General features: G+C 48.2%; 1 protein-coding gene across 1 annotated transcript in view; it reads right to left on the reverse strand.

The window, feature by feature from the left end:
* The window catches only part of BFSP2 (beaded filament structural protein 2), a 68726-nt gene extending 55275 nt beyond the window's left edge, over window positions 1–13451 (reverse strand). The window contains exon 1 of the mRNA XM_007457564.1: window positions 12895–13451. Within this exon, the coding sequence (XP_007457626.1) occupies window positions 12895–13383 (489 nt within the window). The 5' untranslated portion in view covers window positions 13384–13451. The remainder of the gene's footprint in view (window positions 1–12894) is intronic.
* Window positions 13452–14035: the final 584 nt, after the last annotated feature.

A 14035-nucleotide genomic window follows, 5' to 3' on the forward strand; every position in this document is an offset into this window, starting at 1 on the left:
AAAAAAAAAAAAAAAAAAAAAAAGTGATTCAAACTACCACGAGGGCACGACTCTCCCTCTGAGCCCACCCAGGTGAGTCTATTCACACGTACTCTTTTTACTCCTGGTAAACACATTACTTGTTTCACTACTTTCCGTCTCTTGATAAAAATTCATTTCTACAAGGCTGACGGGCCAGGGCCTTGTCACTGGCCACTCTCCCTGGTGGTCTAGTGTCCAGGATTCAGCGGTCTCACTGCCGAGGTCTGACTTCAATCTTTGGCTGGGAACAGAAATCCTGCTTCAAGCCACTGCAGGCCGAGGCCACCCGAGATCAGGCCCTTACCAGGAAGGGTGGGAGATGATGAAGAGACGGCACAAAGGCCGGTGGTGAGGCCTTGTGCTCTGGGCAGCCAGGGAGGGCGAGTGAGGGCGGGACCTCGGGTGCTCTGGGATGGGGGTGGGGGGTGGGGGGTGGGCAGGGGAGGAGGGTGAGGGTTCTTTGCCTCCAGTGTAACTTTGTCCACAGTCTGCTGAGAGGGGGCCTTTCTAACTTCATTTCTCTCTCCAGGCTGTAGTGTTTTGTTTCCCCTAAGACTTATTTAGATGGTTATTCACTGGTCCCTGAAATAAATAAATAAATAAAAATGACCAGTTTTCCGATAGCAGGTCGGTTTTGTGATGGAGTTTTCCACTCCCTGCGCACTGCTTTTCATTACTTACTGATAGTGGCTGAAATAACTTTTCATTTCTCCTGAATAATGCATTTGTGACACTCAGCTCTACCAGCTCATTTACAGCCAGATAAATGAATCTTTATGTGCTTTTCCCCAGCCAGACAATGTAAAATAGGTTTTATTTTCCTAAATTGAGTCCTCAACTTCAGTGGATCAGCATAAACCCTCTGGGGCAACCCCGGGGGGCCCTGGATTACATTCTGCTGGATTCAGCCATTCTTTGAATAACTCCCCGTACAGAGGCACCACATGTGTCCTCGGCACTTGCCTGGGTTAAGTTTTAACTTAGTTCTTCTGGAGAGTACAGGCCAGGAGAAGGTCCTTCCTATTGCTCTTGTACACGGCTCTTGAACTTTGTAGGGGTTTTGTCTTGAGAGGAGGCTGTGGAGAAGACTTCCTCCTCCCACCTGGTTGTAATTCTCTGAGCCTGTGGGGACTTCAGCAGCCCTGGACCTGGCTGGAATACCCCCTCCCCTCCCTGGCCCTCAGTGACAAGTCATTGGCAGGAGTTTTATTTATAACTTCATTTTCTTTTAAGATAAAACATTCTAACAGTGCAGGAGTCCAAAGTAAGCCTGCTTCTGCCTCTGTCTCCAGTCACCCAGCCCCACACTAGAAGCATCCATTGCCACCACTTTGTGTGTGCTCCAGAGAGGGTCTGCTCTCCCACCTTCCTTCCTCCCTCCCTCCCTCCCTCCCTTCCTTCCTTCCTTTTTTTATTAAACACAAACAGTGGCATAGCACAGACAGGTTTTGCAGTCTGCCTTTTTATTCAAAAAAATATAGATTGGTGCTAGCTACCCATCAGTACATAGCGAGCTTCCTTGTTTCTTTCTTACAACTGCAGAGGATTCTGCTGCATTATTTAGCCTATGGAGCATTCGGCCTGTTTCCAGTATTTCTCTTCAGGGTTCTGATTTGAAACCTTGAGCCTGCCTGGTTCTGCATTCAGCCCTCACTGCCCAGCCCCTGTGGGCTGCCTTTTGTGTGCTGTGGTGTAACACTCTTGGAATAGAGAGCTGAGGGAGGAGCAGTACAGACCGGGAGAGCTTAGCACTTGGAGGTGAGACCTGAAAACTGCATGACACCCTCCAGCCACCCCCTCCCTCCACTAGGAGACCTGACCAGACGCTAGCATGGCTTCCATTTGCTCCAGGCCATGTCCCTAGGATGACCCCAGCCCTCTTGAAATGCCTGCCGGAGAAAGCTTAGGCTGCCAAAAGAATTTACTGTTCCAGCCAAAACCTGACAAGAGGCTCCTGACCTACCTTTTCTTAGACAATTACTTTAGGCAACTTGGAACTGTAAATACTTTCTCTACTCCTTCAAGATATGAATCTCCAACAACCCAGAATGTTTCCTCCAGGACCTGTGAAATGCAAATATCTGGGTTCCTGTTGGAGGGTATAATGCTAACTTTGGGGGGCACTTCCTCCAATTTGCTCGTGTCATAAAGATATGAGAAGTGTGTTTCTCCTCTGGATAAGTGCCAGGTAGCAAACACGGATGGCCGAATTACCTAGACCACCCTCCCTCAACCTCCTTCAGTGTTCTCAGTTCTATTCTGAAGTCTCTCTCCCTACTGCTGTAGTCTGAATAAAACCTGTCTTGCTGATTTTAACAAAGTGTCCAGTGCAGACTTTCCCTTTGACAGCTGGGGAGTCAACCCCACATGCAGATTGCCCTGCAGACGGTCATGCCTGGTCCTGACTCCCAACTTGGTCCATGCCGAGCTTCTGCCAGGTTCTTTGGGTCTCACATTTCATCTCCATTTCGTGGGGCACCTCTGAGGGCTGGTTAGTACCCCACTCATTCTCTAAACTCCTGCAGTGTCTGTGGTTTGAACCATTCATGTGTATAAACACAGTTGTTTATGTTATTACCCACCCAATGTCTCTATCTTCTTCTTTATTCAATTCCACAAACTTTAACTGCGTATTGCTTATGCACCCAGCAATTTACATACCTTATTTCATTTAATACCTATGGACCAATTCTAGGAGGTAGATATTCTATCTTCATTTTTATTATGAAAATTTCAAACATATATAAAAAGAAAGAATGGTATAATGGACCCCCATATAACCGTCACCAGCTTCAATGATTATAAATACATGGCCTATTTTCACCAATATCCCCTCACATTTCCTTCCCACCCCAGATTATTTTATTTATTTTATTTTATTTTATTTTATTTATTTTTTATTTTTTATTTTTTTGTGGTATGCGGGCCTCTCACTGTTGTGGCCTTTCCCATTGTGGAGCACAGGCTCCGGACGCGCAGGCTCAGCGGCCATGGCTCACGGGCCCAGCCACTCCACGGCATGTGGGATCTTCCCGGACCAGGGCGTGAACCTGTGTCCCCTGCATCAGCAGGCAGACTCTCAACCACTGCGCCACCAGAGAAGCCCTTATGCATACTTCTTGTTCATGTTTTTGCCAATGTGTCATTGGGAGAGATTCTTAGAAGTGGGATTGCTGGATCAAATTCAATATATATAAATGCATATAAATTTGTCTAGAAATTGCTGAATTCTTCTCTACAAGTGGTTGCAACATTTTCTATTCCCATCAGTACTGTATGAACTTCCCTGGAGCTTCACCAACAAAATAGATTGACATATTTGTGGAGTTTTGCCAATCTGATAGGTGAAAATGGTATCTCAGGTAGGTTTTGTTTTGTTTTATTTTTGTATTTCTCTATCATGAGTGAAGTTGAGCAAACTTTTGTATGGTTAAGAATCATTTTCATTTAATTTTAATTTCAAATGTCTCTTTATATCTCTAGCTTATTTAAAAATGAGAGTGTTGCTAGCTTTTTTTTTAAACCTCAAATTTTAACTGCTGTTTATAGAATAGGGATATTAACACTTTATATTCTAAGTTGCAAATACTTCTTTTTTAGTTTGCCGTATATCTTTCAGTTTTGCTTATGTTGTTATATGGCAATGTAAAATTAAAAAAATTTTTGGTAATCAAATTTATCAATGTTTGAAAAAATCAATAAATTGCTTTTAGATTTTGAATTGTATCAAGAACAAATGTTCCCACAGCCAAGTTATAAAGGAATTTAGCTTTGTATGGCTTCCTCTTTTTTTTCTTTAATTTATTTATTTTTGGCTGCACTGGGTCTTTGCTGCTGCATGCGGACTTTCTCTAGCTGTGGTGAGCGGGGGCTACTCTTCAGTGTGGTACACAGTCTTCTCATTGTGGTGGCTTCTGTTGTTGCAGAGCACGGGCTCTAGGTACGCGAGCTTCAGTAGTTGTGGCTCATGGGTTTAGTTGCTCCGCGGCACGTGGGATCTTCCCAGACCAGGGCTCAGACCGTGTCTCCTGCATTGGCAGGCAGATTCATAACCACTGCGTCACCAGGGAAGCCCCACAGCTTCCTCTTTTACATTTAAATCTAGGATGCATTTAGAATTGATCCTAGAATACAGTGAGGGATGGATCCTATTTTATTATTTTCCTTATGACTATCCAGTTTCCTGAATACCACTTGCTGAAAAGTCCTCCATTGGTTTCAGATGCTGCCTTTAACATACTAAATTTCCATATACAGTGGGTCCTACTTTTAAATTTTGTTTTAAGTTCCATTGGCCTTCCTATCCCTCATGTACTTTAATGATCGAGACTTTCTAGTATGTTTTATTATCTGGGAGTACTTTCCCTTCCCCTTACTCTTCTTTTTATAGTTTTTCTTCTTGACTCTTCTTGCCTTTTTGTTCTTACAAATGAAGTTTATGATAAGCCCATCTACTGCTAAGAAAAAAAAACTGGTATTTAAAAAATTAGGATTGCATTAAATTTATAAATTAATACAGAGAACTGACATATTTATACTATTGAGTCTTTATATTTGAGCACATGGTATTTCTTTCCATTTGTATCTTTCAGGAGGGTTTTATTGTAGTCTCATATAGATTTTGGACATTCTTTTTTTTTTTTTTTTTTCGGCGGTACGCAGGCCTCTCACTGTTGTGGCCTCTCCCGTTGTGGAGCACAGGCTCCGGCCGCGCAGGCTCAGAGGCCATGGCTCACGGGCCCAGCCGCTCCGCGGCATGTGGGATCTTCGCAGACCGGGGCACGAACCCGCGTCCCCTGCATCGGCAGGCGGACTCTCAACCACTGCGCCACCAGGGAAGCCCTAGATTTTGGACATTTTAAAAAATATTTATTCATTTTATTCATTCCTTTTCTTTTCTTTATTTTTCATTTCTTTTTTAAAAAAATTATTTATTTGGCTGCATTGGGTCTTCGTTGCTGGGCGAGGGCTTTCTCTAGTTGCAGTGAGTGGGGGCTCGAACCCGTGTCCCCTGCATTGGCAGGCAGATTCTTGACCATCGCTCCACCAGGGAAGTCCCATTTATTTTCTTCTTTTTTTTTTTGGCTGCATTGGGTCTCAGCTGTGGTGCAGGCTCCTCGTTGTGGCATGCAGACTTCTCTCTAGTTGTTGCGTGTGGGTTTTCTCTCTCTATTTGTTGTGCAAGGGGTCCAGGGTGCGTGGGATCTGTAGTTGTGGCATGCAGGCCCTTCAGTTGAGGCATGCGAGCTCAGTAGTTGTAGAGCATGGGCTTAGTTGCCCCGAGGCATGTGGGATCTTAGTTCCCCGACCAGGGATCAAACCTGCGTCCCCTACATTGGAAGGCGGAGTTTTTACCACTGGACCACCAGGGGAGTCCCAGACATATCGTGTTAAGTTTATTTAAAGGTATTTCATTTTATTTTTTGCTGTAATAAATGAGATTTTCTCTTCCATTATATCTTTTTTTGTTGCTTATAGTATAGATATGAGGGGCATTGATCTTTATTTCTTTTTATAACCTGCTACTTTACTAAAATCATGTTACTGTTTGTTGTAAAATTGGCACATGGAACCTTTTGGACTCTCCAGAAAGACCAGCATCTTCCCTTTTTTGTTCCAGTTCTTGGTGCTTTCCGATCATTTTCTTTTCTCTGATCGCATTGACTACTACCTCTGACCAATGTTACATAGTAGTAGAGATAGTACATATACCTTTCGTTTTAATTTCTGCAGGAAGGGCACTACTGTTTTCTTCTCAGAGACAATTTATCATTCAAGAAAGTCTCCAAACATCCTTGTTATCCAGATGAGGTATCAAGATGCAGAGAGATCAAGGAAGAACTTGCCTCAAGGTCATGTGAGGCCTGAGTTTGACCTCAGGGCTCTCTGGTTTCATAATCCCCAGTCTTTGCAGCACACCCTCTGTTTTTAATTATCTAGATTCTTCTGTCCCTTTCCTCAACACGGACCTCATATTTTAACAGATCTTAAGAGATTTAACAGTGGCTGAGCTCGGCGTATGGGAAGGGCATAGAGGCCCCGAGTAACAGGACTCAGTCTCTCCCCTAATTTCTTTAGCAATTCTGCTCCCTCTCAGACACTCTATGCAGCAAAACAAGAGCCCCCAGGAAACCACCTTTCTTAGAAAGCAGCTTACTGGCCACCTGTATTACTCAGTCAAGAGCCTCAAGCCTCCTTCCCCTCCAGTGCTCCGTCGGAGGATTATTTTCAGTCTTACACAGCACACTCTCCCTCAGAGGAATTCTCAATATATTTTTCTCTGTATGGTTACATTTCTAATGATACTTCAGTGTCCCTTATAGACCGGCTAACAGAGTAACTATCTTACTGGCCTCCTCTCACTAAAGAAATTGTATTTCTTGAGCAGTAGACTGCGTGGTTTGTCTTGGATAAATGCATTCAAGCTTTTGCAGGCTCTAAAACTGCTCAGTTCTTTCTCCCTCCCCCTTTCAGGGACACCAGGTTGTGAATCACAACAATGACCCTGTTGCCTTTCATTTTATTCAGAGGGGAGGATTCTTCTCGTATCTTTTATTAAAAAACCTGCTAGGACCACAAGTGCTGTGGAGTGAGAAACCTGGCCCAGACCTAGATTGCCTAAGTTTCCAGCTATTTCCCCAAATAGGTAGATCCCCAGAGTATGGGCTCTCTTTCTCTGCAAGGGACAGAAAGAGGGACTGTGAGAGTAGGGAAAATATGCAGATCAGGCCGATTTAAAATTCTAATCCTCTTGCCTTTCAATAATTTTGATTTCTCCTGTACTCCAGCTGATCAGCCTCTGCTGTTGGAGGTGTAAGCCACTGGTTTCTCCCATGGAGACTCCTAAATTCGGTGGAGATTTAAGCCCCCACCTTCCCCTTTCTTCCCCAGGCAGCATCTCCGCGGGCCTGGCCTCCGCTCGCTCCCTGTGCTTTGAGACTCTGTGGCTGCACCTCCTCTTGTCCCCATTCTCCTTTTATCTGCAGCTCCGAGGAAGGGAGGCTGCTAATTCCAACCTTGTGTTTGGCCTGTTTGAGGATGAAAGGGCCTGATGTTGCTGCCAGAGCTTATTATCAGTATTATTCACTTGGCAAGAAAAGTCAGAGCACTCAGCAAAGCCAGAGAGGGAAAGGACCACCTTTTGCCTGAGCAGTGGGCTGGTGCCCAGGTCCTCCTTGGCCTCTGTGGCCACCACCTGGGAATTCTTCCATCTGTTTTTACTGCTTAGCAGAAGTATCAATAGCTGAGAGGTTCTAACACAGCTGAGTCACAGAGAGAGAGATTTGGACTTGAAAAGGAACTTCATATACATTTAACTCTAACTAGGACCAGCTCCATAATTTGTGGGTCCCAGTACAAAATGAAAATATAGAGCTCCGTGTTCAAAAAGCAGGAGAAAGGGGGCCTTTAAAGGTACTAAAATTTTCCTTTCTTCCTGGTTTTTCTCTTGACCTATCATGGTCATTTTTGCTGTTTAATCTTGCAATCCCTTGAGCACAGGGATAGTCAAGGGGCAGGTGCAACCCTCAAAGGCACCCAGGGGGCTGTGCCACATGATTTGGGGCACAGTATGGCCCACTACTAAGGGATTACCCTTCCTGCCAGCCATTGGACTGAGGTGCCAGGCCCTGGCCAGGGATGGGGAAGTCCAGACAGGCATCTCCCTTTGCTATAGACTGGCCACCCTAATCCATGGGGGACAGGAGGCCCCCAAGAGTACTGAACCTCAGTGCTACTCTCTAGGCACCTGGATCAAGTGTAGGCCAAGAGGCTCACCCTTTCCCTGTCAGTTGCCTGCTGAGTGAACTATGGTGCTGCCAGCCCTGGATCTGTGCCCCACCCAACATGCCACCCTGACCCTTCCTGCCCCTGTGACCAGGCCTCTGCTGGGGGTGGGGCAAGGCGGGGAGGTCAGGAGAGGCCTTAGGTTTCCAGGGGTCATGGGACCTGGCTGTTCCAGGCAGACAGGGACCCCGTTTGAGCCAAGGCTCCAAGTTCCTGACACACGCTTCATCGTGCCACTGGACTTCACTTACAAAATACAGATTCAAAGATACAGCTAGTGAGAGTTTCAAGATGGTGGCTACTGAGTCTTAAATCCCAACTTTGGGGGCCTTCAGAGCTCAGGTTCTATAGGGCTGTACTCGGCCCATACCCGTGAAGCTGGCCCTGACTCTGACCCTAGTTCTTCCAAGGCTCACAAACTTATACAGTGAAAGAAGATGGAGACAACTTCCTCAGGCTGCTTTCCTGACCCTGCTATGGTGTGAACCCCTGAGTCCCCGTTCTGGGCTGCTTTCCATGCTGTGGCTTTTCCCACCGTGGCAACAATCTCTTTCCCCCTCTCACCTTCTTTGTTTTTCTGAATATGTGCCTTTGTCTCCTCATGGTTGGTGGGTGAAAGCTCTTGGTGGGGGTGGGAGAGGCTATGGGAGAGGCCCCTTCCCAGAAAGCCTCTGGGAGTTCTCAGTTAACACTGCCCTGTCCCCTTCCAACCTTTTGTTCTCTTTTCACAAACAGCTACAGAAGTGTTGGACATAAAAGGAAATCATGCTTGTCACTTGTTCTGAACTTCCCCATGGCTCCTGCAGCCTGGTTTGAGAATGTGCCGCTGAAATGGACTTCCAGCCCAACCTGCTCTTGGGCGACAGAGGTCCCTGTTGGATTCTGTTAGGGGCCCAGGCTAAGAAGGAGGTGACATTTCTCTCTAGGTGCCCCAACACCATTCAGCCCCTTCAGGGCTCAGTAACTGACAACTTGATCCCAAGCCTCAAGCACAGTGCTGGTCCTGAGGAGTCAAAGAAGATCAGGGAGGGCTTCACAGTGGAGGTGCCACTGAACTGGACTGAAGGGTGAGGAGTTCTGCTGGGTGCACAAGGGCGGGGAGGTGGTTGCAGATGGAGGAAAATGGGCTTCCAAGGGGCGAGGGTAAGGGAGTGTTGTGAAGGGTAAGGAATGCGGGGGCAGGTGTTTGGAAAGATGGGCAGGAAGCTCAGGCCAAGAAGTTCAAGTGAGGGCAGAGGAACAAGAGTTTTCGGCTTCTGGATCCCAGCAACCCCCAGCACATGTGGCTGCCTGTGAAACTCCGTGAGGAGAAGGTGGCCCTTCCTGAAATAAATGGACTGTGGAGGTGTGGGGGGCTGAGCTCTAGGCCGGGAAAGGGGAGAGGGCCTGGGGGGGTGTTGGGTCCTTCCTGAGCTCTGAGGGGACTGGCTGGTGTGGGGGGGAGTCTAGGGCTCCTTGTCCAGCACCCAGGGAGGCAGTGGGGCCTGCCCCTCAGTGGGAAGGGTGTTGTTTCTCAGTGCCCAGAAGTTGGGCCTACCGTTTGGGGACAGAGAGGGCTTAGGAGGGAGCTGTCTCCCCAGGTTCTTGGGTGAGGAGAGGACACTGTTGGTGTGTGTGGGGGGAAGGAGTCCTGCTAATAAGGCCCTGAAGGGAGCCATGGCTCCAACAGCAAGCCCTTGGCCAGAGGCCCAGCCCCTGGGGGCAAGTGCTCTGACTGAGGATGCCACGCTGCACGTGCACAGCCCCTTTTCACATCTTATTTCATTTCATGCTCATAGCAGCCCATTCTACTGGTGAGGTGTTCGTCCATTTCAAAGACGGGGAAAGGGAGACATGGAGCAGATGAGTGGGTGGTCCATGTGAGTGGCAGAACCAGGATTTGAAGGGAGGTCCCACTCATCATTGAGCATCGATTGTGTACGTGGCTCTAGGTATCTGCAGTGCCAGGAATGAAACTTTCTTTCTAGGCTGTTAGTCACTGATTTTACTAAATACATTACATTCAGTTAACCCCCTAACAGCCCTGTGTAGTAGATAAAGTGATCCCCAAATTGCAAATGAGGAAACAAATTCAGAGAAGTTAAGTAACTGATGCAAAGCCACCCAGCTAGTAGGTAGCAGAGCCAACAGCCAAATGCAGGTTCCCCTGACCCCCAGCTTGTGCCCTTTCTATTTGCCTAAGTGATCCTGGACTGTGAGGGTCTAGACATGCAAATGACACAGGACAACTTGGTAGCTGCCGTAGTGGATGTATGTGCAGGCTGTCAAGCGATCACGGAGCAGGAAAGCAGCTCAGAGGAGTAGCCAGGTTGAGGGCATGTGGTGTGTTCACGGCCTTCTAGGTGGGTGGAGTAGCCAGGTCGAGGGCATGTGGTGTGTTCACAGCCTTCTAGGTTGTGGATTGTGTCCTGTTGGTTAGGAGGAGCCCAGAGGGTTTGGGGCAGGGACATAATGCAGTTAAATCGCATTCTGGTGACGGGGTGGAGAATACCAGGGTGGAGAGCAGGTATCAGCAAAGCCATCTTAGAGCCAAATGTGGGTCTGTTTTGCAACAGCAACAACAGAAATCATGTGTCTATCTCAGATATGTAGACTTTTCTTTTGTTCTCTTTGATGGAACAGAGCTAAACATGGCTGGAGGACTGGGCTGTGTGATACAGAAATAACTCCACTTTATAGGTTGTTCTAACTGTATCTTCAAGTCCATGCTTTATAAAAGAGGAAAAAGAGAACTCTGTATTCATACCTAGAATCTCACTTGAGTCACCTGAAAGGAAAATGACCCCCATTCGAGGGCTGACTGTCTTGGCATCCAGCCCACAGCACTGTGCCTGTACTGCTCTCACTGTGCACTTCTCTGGTCTGTAGCCTACCTGCAGGCAGGACCTATGCGACTTATTTATCTATATGGACTTGCTGGAATACCCACAGCATTATTATACCCATTTTACAGATAAGGAAACTGAGGCTCAAAGAAGTTGGGTAAGTTGCCCAAACCTCTGGAGCCAGACCCAGTCAGTCTCTTTTGAGTATGGACTAGGTTTTGTGGTCATACTTTTTGACCTAGAAAGTGGGATACCTGACCTCTCGTGAAAAGTCAGTGTGGCATCTGAGTGCAAGGAATTGTCTGGCAAATGCTGAAATATTGGAATATTCCAATATCGAAATATTGGAATAGGGGCGTTCTGGTGGTTTACAGGACACAAATATTTGGAATCAGCACTGTTGGAAAGAATCCTGGAGGAATGGCTGTCTGAGATTTGCCAGCTTTAAGGCCCCGGACTGCTCTAAGATGGTTCTCCTCACAGCATAGATGGATGCAAGCAGAACAGCAGCTCTGGGGAAAAGCTGAGAGGACAGTGTTGGGTGTCATGCGTACTGTGCTGTCAGCTAGGCACCAGCTGGTGGTGGGGGAGAAGCATCCTGGGGTGAAGTGGGAGGCAGGAGGGGCAAATGGGAAGCCCCTGAGTGTGTGTGCCCAGCATCACCCAGCCACACACGAATGAAGGTCCGTGAGCTCCCCCCGTGGGCTGTGTGCTGGGTGCCCCAGGGTGCAAAGGGTCTGAGCTGGCAGTTCCTGGCTGGGCTAGAGGCTGATTTAGCTCAGAGTGATGCCAAGGCCAGCATTTGTGGGAGGGGGGGAGGAGAGAAGCCAGACACCCACAAAGAGACAGGTGAGCTGTGCAAAGCTGGCTGCGGCCCCAGCGTCAGAACCACAGGCTGCAGGCAGATGTGACGGATGAGCTTAGCACCCTGGAGAGCAGGTCCTGACCAAGTAAGGGACAGAGAGGAAACCTCTGTGCCCTGCCCTGGCCAATAAGGTAGCCACTGGCCACATGCGGCTATTTAAATTTAAATGAATGAAAATGAAAGAAAAATGTTAACTCCTCAGACTCATTAGCCACAGGTCAAGTGCTCAATAGCCAGAGGTGGCTGGTGGCTACCAGACTAGACAGTGAGGATATAGGACATTTCCATCATTGCAGAAGTTCTCTTTGAATGTAAATTATCTCATTAATACTTTTTATATTGATTACATGTTGAAATAACATTTAAAATATATTGAGTTAAATAAGATATAGTAATATTAACCTCACCTGTTTTGTTTTACTTTTATTACTGTGGGTAGTAAACTTGTCAACTACCTGCATGGCTCAGATTTCTACGGGACAGCCCTGTATAAACGGATACAGGAACACACCTCCATTTAGCTATTGTTTTTTTTTTGTTTGTTTGTTTGTTTTTACATCTTTATTGGAGTATAATTGCTTTACAATGGTGTGTTAGTTTCTGCTTTATAACAAAGTGAATCAGTTATACATATACATGTTCCCATATCTCTTCCCTCTTGCGTCTCCCTCCCTCCCACCCTCCCTATCCCACCCCTCCAGGCAGTCACAAAGCACCGAGCTGATCTCACACCGGTCAGAATGGCCATCATCAAAAGATCTAGAAACAATAAATGCTGGAGAGGGTGTGGAGAAAAGGGAACACTCTTGCACTGCTGGTGGGAATGTGAATTGGTACAGCCACTATGGAGATCAGTATGGAGGTTCCTTAAAAAACTACAAATAGCTATTGTTTTTAATGCCACATCCATTCAGTGGTATTCCATTTGACGATGGCTGTAAAAACCCGTTCTTAACACAAAGGTTACAGAGTCAGCCCAGGCTGATGGGACAAATGCAAGCTTTGGACCTGGAAAAATTCAGGTTCAAATCTCAGCTCCATCTCCCGACTGGCTGTGTGATTTTGGGCACATAACTTCTTTGCGCCTCAGTTTTTTCATCTAAGAATGCAATCAATGAATGAGCCTCTGCACAGCATTGCTTTGAACCCTAGAGGAGATAGTGCCTGCACAGGGCCTGGCGTGGGTTTGGCCCCAAGTACACCTCGGTAAATTGTGGGCCCTGTTATTCTTGTTATCGTCATTAACAGTTTTAGCATGGAAGCGTAAGGGGTTAGGGTCAGTCTCTCTGGCCTCAGACCACTCACTTCCCTGCCCCCTGCCTCGGCACCCTTGCTCTCTGATAATGACCCTCCAGAGGTGCAGCAGGCAGCTGTCAGCATCCTCTCCCAGGCACTCACCTGCTGGCAGCTGCTGGTCCATGAGGCCCGGAGGGCACTGCAGCTCTCTGAGCGTGTGGCCTTGCTGTCCAGGTGCATCCGCAGCTGTGCCTCCAACTCCTGGCTGATTTTCTCAAGGGCGTGCACCTTGGCCATGTATTCCACCAGGCAACCCCCCAGGTCCTCGACGGCACTGAGGTCCCTCTCCAGGGCTGGAGTGGGTGCCGTGGCCAGGCCTGAGCTCCGCAGGCCCTGCAGGAAGACGCTGCTGATGCCCAGGGCCCGGCGGGTCACGCGGGCACCCAGGCCACCTGTGCACCCACTGAGTGTCATCCCTACATAGACCCTGGGTGTTCGGGCAAGACTACCCACGGCAATAGTCCTGGAGGCTGGGAGGCTATCCAGGGAGGACGATGACTGTGCTCCCCTGAAGGGTGCCTTGTGCCTCTGGAGCGGCATGCTGGAGCTGGCCCCCGCGGGCGCCTCCACCACCACTCGCCTTGTGCTCATCGCCCCTTCTGCCTCTGCTGTGCCTGGTGGGTTTGCAGAGCCCAGTGGCTTTTGGTTTCCAGCCCTAGCGTCCCCGTGACTTGGCCTCTCTGGCAGCTTCCCTGTGCCAGGCCTGCTTTGTCTGCTGTTTTCCATGAGTTTCCACCATTCACCAAGCTGAAAGGGGAATGGCCCCCCCAGGGCTGTGTGCAGAGAGGCCCTCAGGCGTTCTTCGCAGGGTCATGTGCAGGCTGTGCACGTGACCTCCTAGATTTTTCTGCGGGTAGTGGGGAGGCTGGATCAGTGCAGGCTGTGAAGGTGGCTCATCTGGGTTTGTGTATTTCACTACCTGAGAGGGCAAGGCAGGCACCCAGTAGCCCCACTTCACAGATAAGTAAACTGAGGCTCAGAGACCTTAGATCACAAGTGCAGCGAGTGGCTGAGCCAGGACTGACTCCAGGTGTTCCAGGGCTGATGTCAGGGCTCTCCAGCCTTATCTGTGTTGCGTGTGTGACTGTGGAGGTGTGCCTGCAGATGACTGTGAACCAGCCTTGGTGGGAGGCAGCCCCAGGGACTCGAGAGAAACAAAGTAAGCCTGTTGCTTCCTTCACGCCCCCTCTCTCAGTCCCGGCAGCAGCTTCAGGTCCCTCCCTGGCACCTTCCCGCCCCCTCC

The sequence above is a fragment of the Lipotes vexillifer genome, unplaced genomic scaffold (genome assembly GCF_000442215.2).
Source record: "Lipotes vexillifer unplaced genomic scaffold, Lipotes_vexillifer_v1.1 scaffold86, whole genome shotgun sequence".
In the NCBI taxonomy this organism is placed as follows: domain Eukaryota; kingdom Metazoa; phylum Chordata; class Mammalia; order Artiodactyla; family Lipotidae; genus Lipotes; species Lipotes vexillifer.